The sequence below is a fragment of the Emys orbicularis genome, chromosome 6 (genome assembly GCF_028017835.1).
Source record: "Emys orbicularis isolate rEmyOrb1 chromosome 6, rEmyOrb1.hap1, whole genome shotgun sequence".
Lineage (NCBI taxonomy): Eukaryota > Metazoa > Chordata > Testudines > Emydidae > Emys > Emys orbicularis.
Window position 1 is genome coordinate 41,583,830 of NC_088688.1, and position 24,609 is coordinate 41,608,438.

The 24,609-nt window shown below is 42.3% G+C and overlaps 1 protein-coding gene across 1 annotated transcript in view; it reads right to left on the bottom strand.

Moving 5' to 3' along the window:
* SGTB (small glutamine rich tetratricopeptide repeat co-chaperone beta) overlaps nucleotides 1-24,609 on the bottom strand; it is a 37,554-nt gene that overhangs the window by 8,522 nt on the left and 4,423 nt on the right. Inside the window, exons 3-8 of the mRNA XM_065406721.1 lie at nucleotides 20,962-21,065; nucleotides 20,067-20,136; nucleotides 15,714-15,813; nucleotides 13,378-13,482; nucleotides 6,653-6,791; nucleotides 6,489-6,551 (exon numbers count right to left, since the gene is read on the bottom strand). Of these exons, the coding sequence (XP_065262793.1) occupies nucleotides 6,489-6,551; nucleotides 6,653-6,791; nucleotides 13,378-13,482; nucleotides 15,714-15,813; nucleotides 20,067-20,136; nucleotides 20,962-21,065 (581 nt within the window). The remainder of the gene's footprint in view (nucleotides 1-6,488; nucleotides 6,552-6,652; nucleotides 6,792-13,377; nucleotides 13,483-15,713; nucleotides 15,814-20,066; nucleotides 20,137-20,961; nucleotides 21,066-24,609) is intronic.

Genomic DNA, 24,609 nt, shown 5'->3' on the forward strand with positions numbered 1-24,609 from the left:
GGTCTCCACCCACAAGAGAAAGTATATTTAAGCCCAGGGGAGACCCCTCCATTTTGTCTTCAGCTGGCTAAAGAGAGAGCCTCTCCACCCCCAAAGATACCTGAAAGAAACTGGAACAAAGGACAGTGACTGCAAGGGATGTGAGTGATTGCTGGACCCAGACTAAAAGGAGATTAGTATGTAAAAGGAAGCATTCTGGAACAGGTGAGGATCTTATCTGTATTCAGTTTCTTACTGTATTAGACATAGACCGGCGTGTTTTGTTTTGTTTTATTTTGGAAATTCACTTTGTTCTGTCTGTTACTACTTGGAACCACTTAAATCCTACTTTCTGTATTTAATAAAATCACTTTTTACTTATTAACTCAGAGTATGTGTTAATACCTGGGTGGGCAAACAGCTGTGCATATCTCTCTATCAGTGTTATAGCGGGCAAAAAATTTATGAGTTTACCCTGCATAAGCTTTACACAGGGTAAAATTGATTTATTTGGGTTTAGACCCCATTGGGAGTTGGGCATCTGAGTGTTAAAGACAAGAACACCTCTGTTAGCTGCTTTCAGGTAAGCCTACAGCAGTTAGGGGACGTGGTTCAGACCTGGGTCTGGGTTTGCAGCAGGCTAGCAAGTCTGGCTCAAACCAGGAAGGGCACTGAAGTTATAAGCTGATGGGGCAGGAAAGCAGGGGCAGTAGTCTTGGCACATCAGTTGGCAGCTCCCAAGGGCGGTTCTGTGATCTAACCCATCACAGTGGCGTAGTCGAGCAGGATCCTGTCCATAGCTGATTGATTTGAGATACTAGTAGTGATTTTAAGTGTGGTGGCTGGAGAACAGACAAAGTGGTTACTGGTTTGTTATTTTCTGTTTGCTTATTTTGGGCAAGGGAAGTAGGGACAGAAAAGGAAGCAAAATAAAGTCTGAACACTGGGCGCTGGGAAAGTCTCTGTTAACTAAGAATCCCCTGAGCTGAGTGCATCCGAGTTTCAGTGAACTGCAGAGGGGTGTGTGGCCCAGCACAAGAAAGCAGGAAAATGACTACCAGTGAAGCAGCTAGCAAACTAGAGCTGACTAGAATAAACGAGAGAGAAAATGAATATAAAAGACTGATGGAGAGAGAGGAGGCTGCCCACAAGTGAGCTATGGAGGCAGAAAAAGCCAGGGAAGAGGCTGCCCATGAGAGAGCTATGGAGGCCCAGAAGCATGAACTGGCTGTTATGGAGTTGAAGAGACAAAACCCTTCACCTGCTGGCTCCACTTCCCCAAAAATCCACAAATGGGAGCAACTATATCCACAGTATGATGAATCCAGCAATATTGCTGAATATTTCATCACCTTTGAGAGACTGTGCACCCTCCATGCAATCCCTGAAGACCAAAAGATGACCACATTGATAGCAAAATTGATCGGCAGAGATCTGGACATATTCAATAAGATGCCTATTGATGATGCTTCAAGCTATGGTAAATTTAAGGAACTGGTTTTGAAAGTTTCAGGTTACACCTGAAACCTACAGGGTTAAATTCAGGAGTCTTAAGAGGGGATCTGGATTGAGTAATGTGGCTTAGGCAAACAAAATGAAAGATTTGGTAGATAAGTGGGTGAGGGGGAAAGGCATTACAAGCTTTGAAGGGATGTGTGATCTGGTTACTCAGGAACAATTCCTGGATATGTGCAGTGATGATGTAAAACAGTATTTGTGGGACAAAAAGGTAAATGCAGTGGGTGAATTAGCTGGGTATGCAGACTCTTATGAGCAAGCACAGGCTGCAGTTAAACAAACCACTGGCAGAGGGGTACAGGGTTGGTGGGAAACAGAATCACCATTTTACCCCGGGGAAAAAGGAGGCTGGGCGTTCACCTCCTCATTCCCCTGTTACTCGTCCCAAATTTCCTGCACAAGCAGGGGATCCCAGAAGGTGCTTTCACTGCAATTCCCCAGAGCACCTGAGAAACAGCTGTCCCAAATTAAAGGAGAGTAAACCTCCCTTGTCCCGTGTTAGCTCAGTTGCCCTTAGCCCTGAGGCCCCAGAGGGCACTCCTACCTTTTATCACACCAGCTTGGTGGACATGGGGCCTAGTGAAGCGGATAGGGAACACATCAAGGTTGTCAAGATTGATGGCATGGAGTGTTTGGGGTGTAGGGACACAGCGGCTCAATTCTCTCTGGTTCGACCACGTGTGATTCCAGATGCTAGTGTTTTGACGGGGCGTGACAATAGGGTGTGACAATTTGGGGATCTGTCTGAAAGTTCCGCTTGATATTATGAAGTATGACTGTGGAAAAACTACTGTATCATGAATGTGTATTCACAATACCCTACTAGCCTGAAAAGATGTGTTTAAGGCCATGTCTACACTACAAAATTAAGTTGTCCTAATTTACAAAGGCATACAGCCTCTGCACTAATTACATTGCTTGTGGGCGTCTACACTTTGCTACTTGTGTCAGTGGTGTGCATCCTCACCAGCTGCTCTTGTACTTATTGTTCTGTCAGTTTGAGATGGTTCCTGAAAGCCAGTAACAGTCAACATAAGCAACACAGTATCTACACTGACACTGCGTCAACCCAACTACATCGATCTTGACTCTTAACCACTTGTGGAGGTAGAGTAAAGTCAGCATAGCCGGGCAGTTACATAGGGGTAAGCTGCCTTGCATCGATCTAACTCCAGAGTAGCCCTAGCCACACCGCCCGGCGGGAGCGGCCCCAACCAGTTAACCATTTAAACAAAATTTTTTAATCATTTAAACGGTTGACGTTTAAAATGGTATTTACATCCCTACTAGATAGCATGTCAGCACCCCGAGTGTGTACCTAGGGACCCCAAGATCAGGGCAGTGGCTGGACTCTGTTCAAGCTCTGAGAGGCTTAAAAGACCTGGGGACCCAGAGGCTGGGTCCTTACTCTAGTGGGCAACTGGAACCTGACATAAGCTGATGGACCTAATAGATCTCTTTCCATAGCTCTATGGTTCTGAAGGGAAAAGATGGCCTGTAAAGATTTGGGGAGGGAGCACTGCAGCATAGAGTTATAAGGAGGCCTAATTAAAATGGACATTGCCTAAAGTGAACCTGAAGTGCTTTGCTTGACTAGTCCATTTTAGTCAACCTCCACTTTACTATAGTGATGCCTGTGTTATACTTAACATACAAATGCTGGTAGGCACATACATAAGTATGGAAAGACCAAATATACCAGAGTGGCAAACCTTGTATGTTTTAAGTATAGGTTTAGGCAAATGTTCAGAAAACACACACACTTTAAATGTACCTTTTGATCAATTTAATACATAAGGCCATTTTATCCCTTAGGGAATTTTTGAACCTGAACACAGTGGCCAGGTCTTCACCTAGAATAAAGGCAATGGAGTCTGTCAAGGTACGTCTACACTACATTAAAAGACCCATGGCATAGCTGCAGGACACCGCAGGGGCCAGGAGCGATTGGTGGCAGGTGATATTGAGCCTGTGTCCGATCCCCCCCGTCCGCATCCTGGGGCCCCACAGGCTGGAGCCTGCCACCATGTAGTCGAAGCCTGGGGCTGGAGGAGGCAGCGGGGGCCAGGGATGATGGGGGGCGGATGGTGAGCCCAAGGCCGGTGCCCTCCACTGCGCAACTGGGGGCCGGGATGGAAGCCCTGCGGCCAGAGCCTGAAGCTCTGCGGCCAGAGGAGGTGGTGGGGACCAAGGACGATGGGGGGAAGGGGGTGGTGAGCCCAGGGCTGAAGCTCCACAGCCAGAGCCTGCCACCTGCAACCCCAGGGCTGAAGCCAGAAGCCTGAGCCCCACTGCCTCTGGGAAAGTGGGGAACTCACACCAGCTGCCTGCCCCTCTGCCGTTTGTGGCTCCAGAGGGGGGCAGGGCCCAACCCTAGCTGGCGTCCCTCAGGGGTAGGGTCGCTGCTTTGCTTCTCTCCCCCCCCACCCCCCAATCACCACGCAGGAGGCTGCGGACACAAGAAAAGCCCCCTGGTGTCCACAATCGGCCAGGGTGGCCGCATTTGAGAAACACTGATCTAGACCATCCCTGAAAGGCATTTGTCTAACCTGCTCTTAAGAATCTCCAATGATGGAGATTCCACAACCTCCCTGGGCAATTTGTTCCAGTGCTTAACCACCCTGACAGGAGGCTTTTCCTAATGTCCAACCTAAATCGCCCTTGCTGCAATTTAAGCCCTTTGCTTCTTGTCCTATCCTCAGAGGCTAAAAAGAACAATTTTTCTCCCTCCTCCTTGTAACAACTTTTTATGTACTTGAAAACTGTTATGTCCCCCCTCAGTCCTCTCTTCTCCAGACTAAACAAACCCAATTTTTTCAATCTCCCCTCATAGGTAATGTTTTCTAGACCTTTAATCATTTTTGTTGCTCTTCTCTGGACTGTCTCCAATTTGTCCACATCTTTCCTGAAATCTGGCGCCCAGAATGGGACATAATACTCCAGTTGAGGCCTAATCACTGCAGAGTAGAGCGAAAGAATTACTTCTCATGTCTTGCTTACAGCACTCCTGCTAATACATCCCAGCATGATGTTTGCTTTTTTATTTTTTGCAAGTGTTAAACTGTTGACTCATAATTAGTTTGTGATCCACTATGACCTCCAGATCTCTTTCTGCAGTACTCCTTCCTAGATAGGCATTTCCTATTTTGTGCAACTGATTGTTCCTTCCTCAGTGGACTACTTTGTATTTGTCCTTATTGATTGTTCCTTCCTAAGTGGACTACTTTGTATTTGTCCTTATTGAATTTCATCCTATTTACTTCAGACCATTTCTCCAGATCATTTTGAATTTTAATCCTATCCTCCAAAGCACTTGCAACTCCTCCCAGCTTGGTCTCGTCTGCAAACTTTATATGTTTACTCTCTATGCCATTATCTAAATAATTGACGAGGATACTGAACAGAACCGGACCCAGAACTGATCCCTGCGGGACCCCACTTGATATGCCCTTCCAGCTTGACTGTGAACCACTGATAACTATTCTCTGGGAACGGTTTTCCAACCAGTTATGCACCCATCTTATAGTAGTTCCATCTAGGACAGTATCAAAAGCCTTACTAATGTCAAGATATATCACATCTACCACTTCCCCCCCTATCCGCAAGGCTTGCTACCCTGTCAAAGAAAGCTATTAGGTTGGTTTGACACAATTGTTCTTGACAAATCCATGCTGACTGTTACTTTTCACCTTATTATCTTCTAGGTGTTTGCAAATTGACTGCTTAATTATTTGCTCCATTATCTTTCCGGGTACTGAAGTTAACCTGATTGGAATAATTCCACAGGTTGTCCTTATTCCCCTTTTTATAGACTGGCACTATATCTGCCCTTTTCCAGTCCTCTGGAATCTCACCTGTCTTCCATGACTCTTGAAAGATAATCGCTAATGGCTCAGATATCCCCTCAGTCAGCTCCTTGAGTATTCTAGGATGTATTTCATCAGGCATTGGTGACTTGAAGACATTAACTTGTTTAAGTCATTTTTAACTTGTTCTTTCCCTATTTTAGCCTCTGATTCTATCTCATTTTCACTGGCATTCATTCAGTTAGTTGTCCAATTGCTACTCAACTTCTTAGTGAAAACTGAAACAAAAAAGTTATTTGGCACTTATCCCATTTCCACATTTGCTGTTATTGTTTCCCCCTACTCTATTGAGTAATGGGCCTACCCTGTCCTTGGTCTTCCTCTTGCTTCGAATGTATTTGTAGACTGTTTTCTTGTTACCCTTTATTTCTCTAGCTAGTTTAATCTTGTTTTATGCCTTGGCCTTTCCAATGTTTTCCCTACATACTTGTATTATTTGTTTATATTCATCCTTTTTTTCCACTTTTTGTAAGACTCTCTTTTGAATTTCAGGTTATTGAAAGTCTCCTGGTTGGGCCAAGGTGGTCTCTTGAAATACTTCCTATCTTTCTTATGCTGTGGGATAGTTTGCTCTTATGTCCTTAATAGTGTCTCTTTGAAAAACTGCCAATTCTCTTGAACTGTTTTTCCCTTTCGACTTGTTTCCCATGGGATCTTACCTACCAACTCCCTGAGTTTGCTAAAGTCTGCCCTCTTGAAATCTATTATCTTTTTGTACTGTTTTCCCTCCTACCAGTCCTTAGACTCATGAACTCTCGCATTTCATGATCACTTTCACCCAAGCTGCCTTCCACTTTCAAATTCTCCCTCAGTTCCTCCCTATTTGTCAAAATCAAACCTAGAACAGCCTCTCCCCAGTGGCTTTCTTCACCTTCTGAAATGAAAAATTGTCTCAAATACATTCTAAGAACTTGTTGAATAATCTGTGCACTGCTGTGTTACTTTCCCAACAGATGTCTGGGTAGTTGAAGTCCCCCATCACCACCAAGTCCTGTGCTTTGGATGTATACACTAGTTATGATAAGCATTAAAACCATCTTCTCTTGTTGAAGCAGGAGCAATGTTTAAAACATTTTACATTCTGTTTCTTAATTAAAAGCAACAAGATATACTTAATATACTCACCATACTAATGAACGCTGGGTTGTTTATCAAGCTTGCCATGTCAAAACTCAGTCCTGTTCCAGTCTGTAAACAAATAATATCTGAAGAGTACTATGTCTAGGAAATTCCATTTGAGTTATTAAAAAAAACCTCACTGAAAAGAAAAACTAATTAAGGTAACTTACAGGACTGGAGAGGTCTCTTAGTTTCTGTTCAGCTATTTTCATATTTGACTTGTAAGAGTCATTTTCTGGATCAAGAACCAGTGCTTTTTGGTAACTGGTAATTGCTTCTTGGTATTTGTTCATAGAGGTCAGGGCCAACCTAGAGTGAAATAAAGAAAGCCAGTATAAGCGCATCAAAGTAGTAATGATACTAACAGTTTTGAATCTAATTAGCACAGGAGTAAGTGAGAGAATCTCACAACTAACTTAGATCCTGATCATTCCGAAATATATGTAAGTTTACTACCAGAATGTAAGTACTGATGCATATTGACTGGTGCTGGCATTTACTTTTGTCATACCACTTTCTGCAGCACAGATGATCCCCCAAGAACTCAGTCTTGCATATGTTCCACATACAGGCAAGCCTTATGAAAACTTTTTGCCACCAACGAAAATGCTAAATGCTTCTGGCTCTATTCTAGGCCCTGCCTTCACAAGTTATCAATTAGTGAAATACACAAGGGTGCTTCTTAGAGCTCTGTAACCATCTCTACGCAGAGTTGCTCTCTCAAGTAGGGCTCTAATCTGATACCCAATTCAGGATAACAGTCCTGCAATCATTTTTAAATGAACAGTCCCCAGGCCCACCTGTTAATCTTCCAAGAGTGGGAAGTTGGAACTCATATGGGAAATTCTCCAAGAAAAAAACCCCATTTACTTACCATAGTAATTACAGCTCCCTGAGATGATGACTACCCATATGGATCTATGCTCCCTGCTCATTTTCTCCACTTCTTTGCAGTCTCTTGTAGAGGGATTCCTTAATTAGTGATATGAACTAAAAGACATTTGTGGCAACGCAATCTCTTTGGAACCCAGAATGGGAAGGAGAGGAGCAGCAAGCTGCCCCAATGTACACTTCTTAGGCAAATCTTCTAAGCTCATGCACTAGTGGCATGCTAGAGCATTATCCACATAGACAATCATCTTGACAAAGCACAATTACTACAAGTAACTGTTTTATATTTGTTGTCCTATATGGTCACCTATATGGTTTAATACAGGGGCGGGCAAACTTTTTGGCCTGAGGGCCACATCGAGTTTTGGAAATTGTATGGGGAGCCGCTTAGGGGAGGGGGTCGTGGCCTGGCCCCCACCTCCTATCTGCCCCCCCCCCGGGACTCTGGACCCATCCAACCCACCCTGTTCCCTGACGGCCCTCCTCCCCCACCCCCCCCCAGGACCCCTGCTCCATCCACACTCCCCTGCTCCCTGTCACCTGACCGCCTCCGGACCTCTGCCACCCCATTCAACCCCTCCTCTCATTCCTGACGCCTCCCTCCCGGGACCCCTGCCCCATCCAACCACCCCTTCTCTCTGTCCCCTGATTACCCCTGGCCGCCCCATCCAACTCCTTCCTGACTGCCCCCATTCAACCCCCTATTCCCCCCCGACCACCCCGCCCCCTATCCACACCCCAGCCCCTGACCATCACCCCGAACTCACCTGCCCTCTACCCAACCCCCCCCCCCCCCCCCCCGCTCCGTGCCCCCTTACCGCGCTGCCTGGAGCACCGGTGGCTGGCGGCGCTACAGCCGCGCCGCCTGGCTGGAGCCGGGCGCCGCCTGGCTGGAGCCGGGCCGCGCCGCTGCCACCACGCAGCTCAGAGCACCAGGTCAGACCAGGCTCTGCAGCTGCGCTGCCCGAGGAGCTCACAGCCCCGCCACCCAGAGCATTGCGCCAGCAGCAGGGCCAGCTGAGGCTGCGGGGGAAGGGGGACAGCAGGGGAGGGGCCAGGGGCGAGCCTCCCGGGCCAGGAGCTCGGAGGCCAGGCAGGACGGTCCTGCGGGCCGTAGTTTGCCCACCCCGGGTTTAATACAATTTGTCCCTCTTCTAGTTGGGTTTCATGGTTATGTACTATGACACTTCTAATATATAAGGGTTTTCCACTTTGTTCATAGCTGCTACTTATGGCAGCTCCATTGTATCTAAGATATTGAATACTCAATCAGACCTACATCTGAATAGGTAGCTACAGAGAAAAAAGTTCAGTGATTATTCTGATATCTTAATATTTTTCTCAGTGTTCTGTAATCTTAGCAGTATAAGAAACTGAAGTCATCTAATTTTTCTACCTGCTTAGTCATGATGATGGAAAACCCCGGTAGGCTACATCTGAGGGTCATTAGAGAGACCATTCTCCAGAGTGCCAAAAGGAATCTCTTAAGTAATTTATTGATCATATTATTTTTAGATTCCCTAAATATCATGCTAGCTATGCCAGACTGTTAAATTATGTTAATTTAAATTATAGGGGATCCTCGTTATCACCAAAGTTGAACAAGTCATTGTCCACTGCACTTCAGACCACAGACTTTGGCACAGACACATTTACAGAAGCCAGTACTATGCTGGCCATAGTTCTCCCTTCAGATTAGGGCCAAGAGCCCTTTCAAACATGGAGACATTCATAAAACTTCAGGTAGTAAAGATGCATAATCCCATTTGATCCTTCCAGACAGCTCTCACTGTGCTATATTCACATTTTTCACTAGATTCGACCATTAGTATTCACAGAAGCAGCATTCATATTTTCATTCAATATTCAGAATTAAAATTCATGTTTTGAAATTTAAAAAGCTAAGGACCAAAGTCAGACCTTACATGCACATATACAGAGCTCACTGACTTCAATGAGAGCCATGTATGTGCTCTGAGGGAAGAATTTAGCACTAGATATTTGTTTTATTATTAAAATTTCTTTAAAGAGGTTTACCAGATGAACTTCACTCTTACTGGTTAGGGGGTCTGATTTTTATATACATATAGATGCATGGAATGTCTGACCTGCTTTGGCATTTATGGGTCAATGTAATCACAGTCTTGCCTACAAGTTATTATTACAACATAGACTCATAGACTTTAAGGTCAGAAGGGACCATTGTGGTCATCTAGTCTGACCTCCCGCATGATGCAGGCCACAAAAGCTGACCCACCCACTTTCCCTTAACTCAGCTGTTGAAGTCTCCAGATGGTGATTTAAAGACTTCAAGTCGCAGAGAATCCTCCAGCTTGCGACCCCTGCCCTATGCTGCGGAGGAAGGCGAAAAACCTCCAGGGCCTCTGCCAATCTACCCTGGAGGAAAATTCCTTCCCGACCCCAAATATGGCGATCAGTAGAACCCCGAGCATACAGGCAAGAATCTCCAGCCGGACCCTCATTTTACCAGCGATGGCACGTTATTGCCTAATTGACTAAAATCACGTTATCCCATCAAACCATTCCCTCCATGAACTTATCTAGCCTAATCTTGAAGCCAGGGAAGTCTTTCGCCCCCACCGTTTCCCTCGGAAGGCTGTTCCAAAATTTCACCCCTCTGACGGTTAGAAACCTTCGTCTAATTTCAAGCCTAAACTTCCCCACGGCCAGTTTATATCCATTTGTTCTCGTGTCCACATTAGTACTGAGCTGAAATAATTCCTCTCCCTCCCTGGTATTTATCCCTCTGATATATTTAAAGAGAGCAATCATATCAGCCCCTCAGCCTTCTTTTGGTTAGGCTAAACAAACCGAGCTCCTCGAGTCTCCTTTCATAGGAAAGGTTTTCCATTCCTCGGATCATCCTAGTGGCCCTTCTCTGTACCCGTTCCAGTTTGAGTTCGTCCTTTTTAAACATAGGAGACCAGAACTGCACACAGTACTCCAAATGAGGTCTCACCAGCGCCTTGTATAACGGAAGCAGCACCTCCTTGTCCCTACTAGAAATACCTCGCCTAACGCATCCCAAGACCGCATTAGCTTTTTTCACAGCCACGTCACATTGCCAACTCATAGTCATCCTGCGATCAACCAGGACTCCGAGGTCCTTCTCCTCCTCCGTCACTTCCAACCTATGCGTCCCCAGCTTATAACTAAAATTCTTGTTAGTCATCCCTAAATGCATCACCTTACACTTCTCACTATTAAATCTCATCCTATTACTATTACTCCAATTTACAAGGTCATCCAAGTCTCCCTGCAGAATATCCCGATCCTTCTCCGAATTGGCAATACCTCCCAACTTTGTGTCATCCGCAAACTTTATCAGCTCACTCCTACATTCGGTTCCGAGGTCAGTAATAAATAGATTAAATAAAACCGAACCTTGAGGAACCCCACTGGTGACCTCCCTCCAACCTGACAGTTCACCTTTCAGTACTACCCGCTGCAGTCTACCCTTTAACCAGTTCTTTATCCACCTCTGGATTTTCATATCGATCCCCATTTTTTCCAATTTAACCAATAATTCCTCATGCGGCACAGTATCAAACGCTTTACTAAAATCGAGGTATATTAGATCCACCGCATTTCCTTTATCTAGAAGGTCTGTTACTTTCTCAAAGAAGGAGATCAAGTTGGTTTGGCACGATCTGCCTTTCGTAAATCCATGTTGTAATTTGTCCCAATTGCCATTCGCCTCAAGGTCCTTAACTACTTTCTCCTTCAAAATTTTTTCCAAGACTTTGCATACTACAGATGTTAAACTAACAGGCCTGTAGTTACCCGGGTCACTTTTTTTCCCCTTCTTGAAAATAGGAACCACATTAGCTATTTTCCAGTCCAACGGTACCACCCCCGAGTTTACAGATTCATTAAAAATTATCGTTAAGGGGCTTGCAATTTCTCGTGCCAGTTCCTTCAATATTCTAGGATGAAGATCATCCGGTCCGCCCGATTTAGTCCCGTTTAGCTGGTCAAGTTTGGCTTCCACCTCTGATGCTGTAATGTCAATCCCCCCTCCTTTATTCCCCTCTGTCCTGCTCACTCTATTTCTAAGCCCTTCATCAGCCTTATTAAAGACCGATGCAAAATATTCATTTAGATATTGTGCCATGCCTAGATTATCCTTAATCTCCACTCCATCTACATTCTTCAGCGGTCCCACTTCCTCTTTCTTTGTTTTCTTCCTATTTATATGGCTATAAAACCTCTTACTATTGGATTTAATTCCCCTCGCAAGGTCCAACTCTACACGGCTTTTGGCCTTTCTCACTGCATCCCTACATGCTCTGACCTCAATAAGGTAGGTTTCCTTGCTGATCCCTCCCCTCTTCCATTCTTTGTACGCTTTCTGTTTTTTCTTAATCGCCCCTTTGAGACGCCCGCTCATCCAGCTAGGTCTAAATCTCCTGCCTACTATCCGTTTTCCCTTCCTCGGGATACAGGCCTCGGACAGCTCGTGCAACTTCAACTTGAAATAATCCCAGGCGTCATCTGCCTTTAGATCCCTAAGTATGTTAACCCAATGCACTTCCCTAAGTAGTTGCCTTAATTTATTAAAGTTGGCCTTTTTGAAATCATAAACCTTAGTCACAGTTTTATTTCTGTTAATCCTTCCATTTAGTTTAAACTGAATTAGCTCATGGTCACTCGAGCCAAGGTTGTCCCCTACAACCATTTCCTCAACGAGGTCCTCACCACTCACCAGCACCAAATCTAGAATTGCATCCCCCCTCGTCGGTTCAGTTACTACTTGATGAAGGAATTCATCTGCTAGCACGTCTAGGAACATCTGAGCCCTATTATTGTTACTAGCATTTGTACCCCAGTCAATATCTGGGAAGTTAAAGTCCCCCATGATTACACAGTTCTTATTAGTTTTTACTTCCCTAAAAACATTAAATAGTTCTCTGTCCGCATCCAGGCTAGATCCCGGCGGTCTATAGCACACCCCAAGCAGTATCTCAGGGGAGGCTCTAGTAGTTCTTTTACCCAGTGTAATTATTGCCCAGACAGACTCCGTCTTATCCATTCCATCACTTATTATTTCTTTACATTTAACCTCATTATTGACATACAATGCCACTCCCCCACCTTTACCTTTCTTCCGGTCATTCCTAAACAGCACATACCCTTCCATACCTGTACTCCAATCATGACTACCGTTCCACCACGTTTCGGTTATTCCTACGATATCAGGTTTCATTTTTTGGACAGGCTTGTAACTCAAATGGTAAAGGCCTGTATTTCTGGTGTCAAGGGTCCTAGTTTCTAACTCCCACACTCTAAGCATGCAATGATTGATTGCCCTGCCCAGTTATGACAGGACAAAGAAGTCACAAAGCAACTGCATGGGCACTCTGGGAAATATCCCCAGCACAAAAGCGCCTCTGCACAGGGACTATTGAAAAAAGTCATAAGGATGAATTTCCCTAAGTGTGCAGATGTGAATTCGTAATAGTATGTACTTAAGAGTGCGATGTTAGGGTCAGAAGAATTACTAAATAAACAGCACTTTCCACCTCAACAGATCCGCTTCCTAGGTGTATTTAAGTGAGAAAAATAAGTTTGTACTCCTGTTAGCTCTGCAAACCCAACACTTTTGAGAGTGGGACCTGGATTCTATTCTCTATTCATTATCATTAACAGAACAGTTGTTGTTCCAGTTACAGAATAATTACTGGTGATTATGTAGGAGCGAGAAAGAACACACTTTGACTCCCTCGATTGAGTTTGCAGTGCTGATAAACTGAAGAAAAAAATCTGTAGTGTAAACAGAGCAAATCTGACAGGAAGTCAGTAGGAGAGAACATGTACATGGAACCTCATGCCAGCTTTAGTCATAGAAAACAACTGCACTTTTAGCACCAGATCTTCAGTCAACACAAACTGGAATTATGCCATTGATTTAAATAGAGCTACACTGATTTACACCTTCCAAAGATCTTGCCCTTAATGCTTATATAAATCTGGATTATCTTACCCCATTCTCCCATATGCTTTGCTGTATTTTGGATCTATTGCTATCGCTCTCTCACAGTCTTTTATTGCTTCATTGTAGTTGCTGAGCTTGCTTTGAGCAGCAGCCCTAAAGTAGGGGGAAAATAACATATTTAAGAAAAGTCTGAGCATCCAGATTTAGGCCCCAAAGACCACACTTAACATTAAGAACATGTTTAATCCTACTGACTACTCAGTTACATTATAGAAAATTTGCTCACCTAGCTTGACTTCAGCAGGACTGTTCAAGTGCTTAAAGTTAAACATGTGTAAGTGCCTTACTGACTTAGAGCCTTCAATTATATAGAGTCATATCTTACAAAAAACATAATAGTGTGGAAAAGCGTATGAGAACCAGAATACGGATACACACAAAATACATCATTAAATCAATTATAACAAGACAAACTGTCAAATGGTAGATCTGGTGATATATGATGACTGTCTAGGAAAACAAGTATTATGTACAGTCATCCTTTTGCAGCAATAATACTTTTTGTTTTCACTCCTCACTGTTCAAAGGATCTCATTGATCTCTCTCTCCCTCTTTACGCCTCTACCTATCAGTCTCATATCACAATGACAATCCTTCTGTTGAGGTCAATTATCCCTCAGGTGCCTGGCTCCAGGAGAATTGCTAGAGGAGCTAGAAGCTCTACAATGACTGACCATGTATTTGATCTATACTGATTTTTTTCAAAGTCTCTGCAGAAATACAGGTGTGTGTGTGTGTGTGTGTGTGTGTGTGTGTGTGTGTGTGTGTGTGCGCAATGCCACTCATGCTAGTAGGTACGTCTGGATAAAGAGGCCTAATAATTTCTGAATCACTGAATTATTACTGCACCTTTACCAGGGAAACACTAATTATTTTTACATATGATTTATGAGTTAAGACAATAGAGTGGCCAAGCCAAAGAGTTCAGATCAGTATTCAAATTCAATCTTTCCCATGGTTTAAGAGTATTCAGAAAAAACATTCCAGCTTGTCTTTCCATAGTTAAAATGCTAGTTTACAGAAGGAGGAATATTTAATTCTGCAAAGCATTTTGTGCTAGTTTTCCATGAAAAATTCTGTGTAAAATGATTTTTTTTTTATTTAAACCTTTTTCCTACTATGCCCTCTGAATCTGTCTAGGTTTGATGGAACAAATTACTTCCCTTCCTACTGGGTTGTGTTCATTGTCTTTAATTATATGAACCGCTTTACAACTGTTCAACCCCACTGAGGTCAATACAGTTGCATGAGTGTAATCAAAGGCAGTATTTAGCCCCGCATGCACTTCAATTTTTTTTTTTCATGTTTAGAGACAGACTCAATGGACCAAATAAGGAATCAGCCTGATTAGGCTCTCCCTTTTTCTTAAGATAAAGCAACCCCTCCCTCCTCTGCTTCAACTTATGTCTGCACCATCCTCAAAACTCCTGGAGCAAAACTCAATCCTAGTTTTAAATGACTTCCACTGGCAGTGTACCCACTTATGCCTTACAGTACCAACTCATTGCAAGTTGTACATATTTTCCGTACTCACTGAATATCAAAGTAGTAGTAGTTACTTTGTGTTGCTAATTACATACATTTTGGGATCATTCAAAGCCTACTGGAGTTAATGGGAGTCTTTCAATTGGCTTCAATGGGCTTTGGATCAGGTCCTACATGACCAGTTTACATCTAGAGAGAATTTATGGCACTGCTGTCTTATCAGAGAAAAGATATGGTTCAAACTCTGAACTACTGCCTTAAATATGTAATGCCATCTTAGTAAATGTTTGTGGTTCCTCTGTATCCTTGTGCTTGTCTCTATCTACTATATAATTCACTTGTTTAGTAACTAAAAGTAAAATCTGTATTCGAACTGTAGAACTGTTACTTTTGCAATAATCCTGGCATAAAGATATTTAGCTCCTATATAATGTTTTACATCTTCAAAGCACTTTACAAATATTTTTGCTCTGGAAAATTAATGCATATTAGGCCTGATCCATTAGAATTCCATAGAGTGGATCCCCCTAGCTCAAATGGGCTTTGAAACAGGCCTTTACTAATTTCTTGTGTAGAAGTTGCTTCAAGTTGCCAACATCAGTCACCAAATAAAGTCTTGAAACAAAGTTAAAATCTACACGACAAATATAATGAAGACAAACATTTGAGTATAGTTAAAATGATACATTTTAAAATGTGCATAACCAAACTGGTATAAATGAAATGTTGTTACTCACTGAAAAGGAGGGCTTTTCACTTTACCTTGTTTTGATCTAGTTCGGTTTTTCTTTTTAAAATTATCTCTATGAAGTTTAATGGATATTTTGTTATTTTTTTACCTGTTACAATAATATACTGCATTATTTGGATCCAGCTCTATAGCATGAGTATAACAATCCACTGCAGCAACATAATTTTCTTCTTTCATGTGATTATTACCTGAAATAAATTGTAAAAATGATGTTTTAAGATAATTAAAGGTGTAATTCTAGATCTGAAAGATAAACACAGAGCAGAATCACTACACTACAGTACCTCACAAAGCAGTTGGGACTGTGTTGCCTTTTGTGATTTACTTTTCAGAAAAAAGATTTTGTATTAGTCTGCTGAATATACAGTACACTTTTTTCCATGCAGACTTGTTATCTACAAAGCAGCACAACACTTAATGTTTACAGCCCTCTCAATAATCTACATACTTACTAGGCAGTTCCCTGCTGTTGAGCAAGGAACCAGTTTGTTGGGAACTGGCTCAATGGGCTGGTCAACCACAACAGCTTAGCTGCGGTTTGGATTGGTCAGGATGGATATCCTAGCAGGTCTCACAACTTAATGAACTAGATGTGGAGACCCTTTTTGATTTAATTCACCCAAAACTTGCCTGTAACTACAACCATAACATGAGGACTCTAAAAACAAGGACAACAAAGATGGGCAGGTAAATGAACAGTCCCATGCAGCTACCAGTAGCTCTTTCATGAAGACACTGAGGACATATATACCACAAGTGCCATAAGATGACTCAGATGCAGAAGTACTCACCAACACCTCAGCAGATGCATCACTAGTCAACACTTAGGAGACTAAAAATGTTATGCAGCCAGGAAAGGAAAACCACCAAGCAGCACTAGCACAGTAAAAGGAAAAAGGACCCTGCCTTACTTTTCTCCCCATCCCTTGTACCATGTCTGGCAGCAGTACAGGCACAGGCCATAATCCCACTCAGGCAGGGAAAAAACTCAGATTTAACAGGAAGAGACTAACAAAACTTTAAGTCCTGGCAAATGGGCCAAGGTAAGAGAAGGAACACAACAAAGAAAGTATGAAGGAAGAAGAGTACAGGGAGCTGACATGCTCCAGAAGGCGCTGAGTCCTCTCCATGCAGGACACATGGCTGAATGAGGAAGATCCTTCGGTCTCAGCCATTGGCAGTGAAGGGACCAACATTCCAAATTAACAGAACCATACAGATTTTTCAACTCTGTTATAACTGATACACAATGAGGTTACTCGTGGCAATATAGTATGAGAAGTTGAATCATAAATATTTCACATATTAGCAAAGTCACTTCCATTTGGAAGGAATGCATAATCTTCACAGAGCCAGGTGTAAGTGTAACAGGGAGTAGAGTCTAGTAACGTAGCTAATGGATCACAAATTAATTTAAACAATAATGTGGTTTGAAATAAATGACAGGACTAGGTGGCATGTCACTAACTTTTCAGCTAGTTGGTAAATTCTCTCTTTAGTATTGGGGGTGAGTCAACAGGTTGCTATGGATGCATAGACTGGGCAGGTCCATCCAGTGTGGCTGCAGCTGTGACCGAGATAGACCCTGCAGAGGGGCAGTTCTCATCTCAGACAATGACTAAAAACAGCTAAGTATGTTTCTGTGTTTCATAGATTACAAAACAGAAGGGACCATTGTGATGATCTTATCTGCCCTCCTACATAACACAGATCATGGCACTTCCCCAAAATAATCCCTAGAGCACAGTTTTTAGCAAAACATCCAATCTTGGTTTACAAATTGTCTGTGAGAAAGAATCTACCATGACCGTTGGTAAATGGGTCCGGTGGTTAATTACTCTCACTGTTAAATTCACACCTTGTTTCCAGTATGAATTTGTCAAGCTTCAACTTCCAGCTACTGGATCGTGTTAAACCTTCTCTGCTAGATTGAAGAGCCCATTATTAAATATTTGTTCCCCGTGTAGATACTTATTAGGGATGTAAAATGTTAACCAGTAAGCATTAGTCTTACTGGTTAACCCACCTTAACCATTAACCCCCGGGCCGGCCCACCTGCCAACCCCAGCAGCCCCACGCTGGCCGGCCGGATCAGCCCCAGCCAGCCAAACCCAACCCCAGCCACGTCGCCTGGCCAGAGCAGCCCCAGCCATGCCGGCCAGCCGAACCCGACCCCAGTCCCCCTCCCTTTAATCAATTAACCGTTTAAATTAAATATTTTAATCATTTAAATGGTTAACTTTTTAAATGATATTTACATCCCTAATACTTATAAACTGTAGCCAAGTCACCCCTTAACCTTCTGTTAAGCTAACTAGATAGACTCAAAGGGCTCAATCGTTGTAAGGCATGCTTTCTAATCCTTGAATCATTCTCGTGGCGCTTCTCTGAACCGTCTCCAATTTAACAACATTCTTCTTGAATTGTAGGCACCAGAACTGGGCACAGTATTCCAGCAACAGTCACACCAGTGCCAAATACAGAGGTAAAATAACCTCTCTACTCCTGAGATTCCCATTTATTCATCCCAGGATCGCATTCGCTCTTTTGGCCACAGTCTCACAATGAGAGCTCATGTTCAGCTGATTATCCACCACAACCCCCAAATCTTTTTCAGAGGCACTGCATCCCAGAGCCTCACTGACAAATGCATAGCTGGAAAGCAGTCTGTCTTACCTCTGGATTAGTATAGTTAAAATAGGTATTAGTGTTATAAGAATGTGCTTAGTGTTTAGATTTAATGGAATACTGCATGTATTAATCCTACTTATAATATCTGTATCCCATGGTATAAAGTTATATTGAGTGTTAGCATCGTAAACCTCTAATTGTGTAACCTACCAAAGAGGAAAAGAAGCATTAATTAAGGTAAAGTGCTCGTTCTTCACATAAGATGGCCGACTGTAGACAAATGAGGCATTGTGTAGGACCAAGGGAGAGATACCTTGTTGACTGCATTTCTAATTCCCTCCAGGAAGGGGAAACCTATACATTAACTCACCCCATCAGCTTGGAATCTGGGGTGAAGGGGAGAAAAAATCCCTGACAAGGAAAAACTTGTTTCTTTATGCTGTTTGATCTCTGAGGGGCAAAGATTTCTAAGCATAAGCAAGAGATCCCCATGCTACTTGGCATGGGTAGGCCCTAAAGATCATGTAAAGTTGCTTATTACAGAAACTTATACTACCTTTTTAAAATCTAAGACAGTAACTCATTTGTGAGTGTATGTTTCCTGTTTTAGCCTTCTAAATAATGCTCTTATTTCTTAGTTAATACATCTTTAGTTAATTTATTACAGGATTGGCTACAGGAGTTGTCTTTGGTTGAGATCTGAGTACAAATTACCTGGGATAAGTGACTGGTCCTTTAGGATTGAGAGTAACCTGAATATTGTGCTTTTTGGTGTAAAGTGACCATCTATCACATAGTCAACTTGCCTGGGTGGCAAAATAGACTGGAATGCCCCATGGGACAGTCTGTGATTCCATGGTAAAACTGTTATAGTGCTTTAGGAGTTCAAACTTGTTACTGGGTTGATGAAATCTAATTATACACCACACAACCAGTTTGGGGCTTCTGCCCTGGCTTTTGACAGTCTGTCCTGAGGTTGGCACTCATGGTCAGGAGCCACTCCAGACAGTATAACTTTTGGTATAGGTGGCAGGATTCACATGTTACAGGTCAATTGGATTTATAGATCATAATCCAGAGCTATTAAAAGTTAAAACTTGATATTGAGAGTGAAAGGTTAAAGAATAGACACAATGAGTAGACCACAGTCATATTATGGTCTTGAGACAAAAGACCTTGAAACGTTATGTAAGGAGAGGGGAATATCCAATAAACAGAAAACCCCAGATCAGGAGCTAAGCACCCGCCTGCCCCAGATGCCATGGAGATTGCTGCAGTGGAACTGACTCGACTGCTTGTAGCGGGCAGCCCAGGGAGAACGTAAGCCCCAGAGACTGATGGTGGACCCCCAGATCAAGGAGATCAAAGAAACCGAAGAGGCTGAGGAGACAGCCCACCACAGATGCATGGAACAACTGGAAGCTCAATACAGAGCTCACACATTACAGCTCAAAGTACCGGAGCAATAAAAGGAGTTTGCTCAACCAGTTTGGGGTTTCTGCCCTGCTTTTTGACAGTCTCCCCTGAGGTTGGCACTCACGATCATGAGCTACTCCAGACAGGACCGGCGCAACCCATTAGGTGACCTAGGCGATCGCCTAGGGTGCTAACATTTGGGGCGCAGCGGCCGGATCTTCGGCCGCCCCGGTCGTCGGCGGTATTTCGGGGCGGCATTTTGGGGGCGGGATCTTCCGCCGCCTCTGTCGGGGGCGGCATTTCAGGGGCGGGACCTTCCGCCGCCTAGGGCGGCAAAAAAGCTGGCGGTGCTCCTGACTCTAGACAGCGTGACACATCCTTATCAATTACATACCTTCATCCTTCAGCTGGTCAGCCTTTTCAATATCTTCTGGCAATGAATCGGAGAGAGGCAACATGTCATTCTACATTTAAAAAAAAAATCAAAAACAAATAACTAGAAGTATATTCTGATTCAGGTGTAGGCCCTGGCTACATTAATGGCTTCTTCCTCAACCTTCATCCTGAAAGGGGTTGTGTAAACACAGATACCTTTTAGTGATTGCACCATTAGGCCTTAAGTCAGCAAGGGATCATACCATTTCTGTAATACACACTAGACCAAGATAGTTGTCTGTTCCCACTTAAAATCTTACAGCAATATCCCCCTGCCCCAGTAAAGTGGGGGAGAGGAGGGATTTAGTATGACCTCTGATATCCCCATTTTCTTCCTCCCAAGTTTTCTCTCTGCTTTCCTGGCGCCAACAGTATTCTTCCTATGTTGGATCCCTTTGAATTTTAAAAGTATAGCTTTTAGTTTTACCTAAACTGGTGGTGTGGAATGCTTTAAGAGACTACATTTTCTCCATGGGAGGGGATACGCACTGGAGCTGGGGGCAGAGGGACCAGGAAGCTGTGGATGACCTCAATCAGTTTCTAGTCAACTGTCTTTGGAATTGCAAAATGCCTAAGTGTCACTGAGGGCAAGTATCCTTCATGATAGAAAGAAGCCCATTCTTTTTAGTAACATATTTTACATGGGTTATCTTTGCCTTGACTGAATGTATGTCCTGTCAGAGTCCAAAAACTATCCTGTTCTCCTATCTATTACAGGAATTTCACTTGAATATCATTTTTATCAAGTTTCCACATTGTTTTGACGTATATAACATTTTAAGATTCCACACCATAGTCACAATCTTAATTGGCTAATGATAAAGTAAGTCTAAAAGACTAAAATCAATTCTTACCTTGTGAAAAGAATTTGAGAACATTTCTGTCAACTGCTGTGGCACTGCAAGATGCGTATCTTCTAGGCTAATCTTAAAAACAGTCTCCAAACACTGAATTGCAACTTCAAAGAAATGAAAGCATGATTTAAAAAAAAATCACTATTTTCTCAATAGAAATGTGTAAATAAAACTAACTAATAAAACTAAAAATAAATAAGGCAAAGGTACACTTCTTGACATATTTGTTGGCTAATTAAGCCTAAAAACAAAAGGCAGTTCTTTGGAGAAGTTCCCCTAATGGAAAGAAAAAATAACCTGTTTAGTCTCTACTAGTCAACTTTGCACGGCAATAGAGGCAGAAGCTCTTTAGTGTTTATATATAGAGAGCTTAGCCACCAAACTTAATTCCTGATCCAGACACACTTTTTTTAATACTCACTTTTTTTTATTTCATTTTTGACCTACAATGACTAAATTTAAAAACAAAAGATAAAACAGCACATATTATTTAATGTAGATATATATGCTAGCTACACATAAAAAACTGCTATTTTTATAATTGTCTACTACATATAATTGCCTGAAAGCAACACATTTATGACATTATGTGTAACACAAAAGATGGGCCAATTCTAAACTGAAATATCTAAGTAATAATTACTGTTTTCAAATGTGTACATTTTACTTTGCAAACAAAAGATTTTTACTAACAGCTGCTTTATTAATCATAGGCTCTCATCCTGCAAAGGAATCCACCTGTGAAATCCCTTGCACTCACACAAAGTCCCACTGATGCCCGAGCCTAAGGATCCACATGAGCAGATCCATTCCCAGGATCAGAGGGCCCCAATCCTCCAAACATTTAAGCAAATTCATAACTTTACTCATGTAAGCAGTTCCAATGATGTCTATAGGACTGCACATGAGTGACATGCTTAAGTGTTTGTAGACACAGTCATAGATTGTAATCTTTATATATAGCTTAGAGAGGGTGTCTAATTCATGTATCTTAAGGTTATGGGGCAAGTATTCAACACATTGTGTGGGAATCCAGCAGCATGACTCCCATTAAGGTACTGCTAGTTTTAGACTCAAAACTGAAAAAGGGTATGAAATGTTTTTAAAAAACCCCGATGTGAATAGAAACTTATTCCTACATTTTCTTTTTAATTTAATAAAAACAGGGTGGTTGGTTTTTTTTTTTTAATATAAACCAGAGATAACCTCAAGAAATTAAATTCAAATAAGGGTCTGAACTTCCCAAAAGTTCAGGGTGCATCAGGATCATGTGTGTTGAGGGTCCATTCTAATTTTAACATTCAGATGTGGCATTGTGAATCTGAACAATGATAATATTGAGCTAGTGCAGGGGAATCGGAAAGGAAAATCTACTAAAAATTAACAATAACTGATGTTAAGGAGTCTATTTTTTATTGTTCCAACTGAGAGAAATGCAAAAAGTAAATACCCAGCATAAATGGTAAAATGTAAAATAGATTTATTTAATTATTTCAGTCTTGATAACATACAGTAAGTTATAAGTAACAAAAGTAAGTAAAATTCTTACATATTTTATGCTGACAATGACTCTTTAATATTGATTGGGTACATGGCTAATTATTAACACTGCACAGAAAGTTTGCTTCTGTGTTCTGTAATGTTAACCAGGTTCTGTGCCATTCAGTAAAAAACAATTCAGGGTCTGAGTTAAATTCCCTCTCTTCCTTGCACTAGACCTCCATGACAAGAAACTTAATTGTGGTAAACTGACTATTGATTTTAGCCTGTTAATGAAGATCTAGTGGTGAGTTGGTGACTTTCAAACCATTTTATTTGTGACCTAAATTCAAATCTTATCTTCTGAGGTGAAAGACAAGTAAAATATCCCACTGCATTTCCATGGAGTACATATTCTGTGGAAAACTACATGCACAATTCCATTAACAATAAGTGAATTATATTAATAGGACTTTTACAATGCCTGTCAGAGAATCAGTGGAATAGGGTATCCAGTTTCTCTTGACAATTTACTACGAAGTATTAACTGTCATATATAAATGCTAAATGTAGGCTTTCCCTTGGAGAGTAGCTCAGCAACCCATGTGTGACAGAGTGCTGAGTCATGACAGACAAATCAGCACTCTGATCACTGTAGCCTCAATTAGTTTCCCCAGCAATGGCTGATTGAGGAAATTGGGAGGAATCAGAGGGAGAGGCTGGGTGAGTTAAGGAATTAACTAGTGCATCAGCTGACTAGCGTGATAAAAGCTAGGAAGTGTTGTGGGGAGGACAGGAGTAGCTGTGCCCAGATTGAAGGTGATCCCAAGGAAGCAAGACCTCTCTTCCTCTCAGAGCCCTGATGAATAGGGGCTGATGGTCATAGGAATTAGGACTCTTGTTTTGCACTGTACAGATGTCGGTGGAGGGGGCTTGACTAAGTTTTCCTTTAGTGTCCACTCAGTATGAGAGTCTGAGCAGTTCCTGGGGTGGCCACAGATGCGGGGAAAGGACACATATTCCATCACACTTATTTTTACCCTCAGGCAACCCCTTTTCTAAATGCCTCACCTCATTTTTAACTCAGCCTAAGAACAGAAACTATAGTTTAAAACACTTAAAAATATTTTAATTTTCACTCTTCTCACTTTTGGGGGGAAAATGCATTAAGTCTATGTGATGATTCCTAGCCCCTCATCTTGTTTGTTTCTGTTTGGGGAAGTGGGGAAGAGAACTCCCAACTCTAACAGATCAAATTATGCTTATATAAAATATTCTGGATGTATTACTACTATTAATATTAGAATAAATTTCCATGGTAGAAATAACTGGCTCATATATTACAGTGAGCTCACACAATTCCCATTTAACTGGAAAATTAACACAATCTGAGTCTTTATAATTCCTCTGCCACGATTTTAACAAATGTTAGTACCCTTATGGGATAAATCAATGAAATAGACTTTTTCTTCCCACAGGATGATAGTCTCCTGCTGCTATGTAAATGGCAAGCCAAAACAAAAGACTTTATTAAAAATAAATGTGGAGCCAAAGCACAAATATTTGTTTTCAAAATGGGAGAGATTGATCCTTTGACAATGTGTAATTTTTTAATAAACTAAGCAACTGAGGTGAAACCTTAACCCCACTGACATCAAAATGGAGCCAGGATTTCACTCCAATTATATACAGTAGTTGCAATAATTTGTCTGAAGGATATCTGTATGGAATAAATGCCACTTGCTCTCTATCCCACTACCACACTCCTGCTATCTGACTGTCACTGGCAGATTAATTCACCCCAGAGCAGAGGGCTAGGCAAGGTCCTCCACACCACTTAAGCCCTCAGTGAAATTCACCTTGATTCACAGGACCAGTGCAAGGACCTCTGCTTTACCTAAACCACAGGCTTTGCGGTGGTGGCACTTACTAGGATCAATCCCTTCTTACACTACCTGTCGGTGCAGTGTACGAGGGGTCACAGATTCCAAGGACAGAAGGGACCACTGTGATAATCTAGTCTGACCTCATGTAATAATTGGTAATAAAACTTCCCCAAAATAATTCCAGTTTGAACTACACACTGATCCCACATAGGCTGGTGCTGAAGACAGCAATGAAGTGTAGATGCTGGAATGGCCAACGGAAGAGCAAAAGCAGCCATTTAAA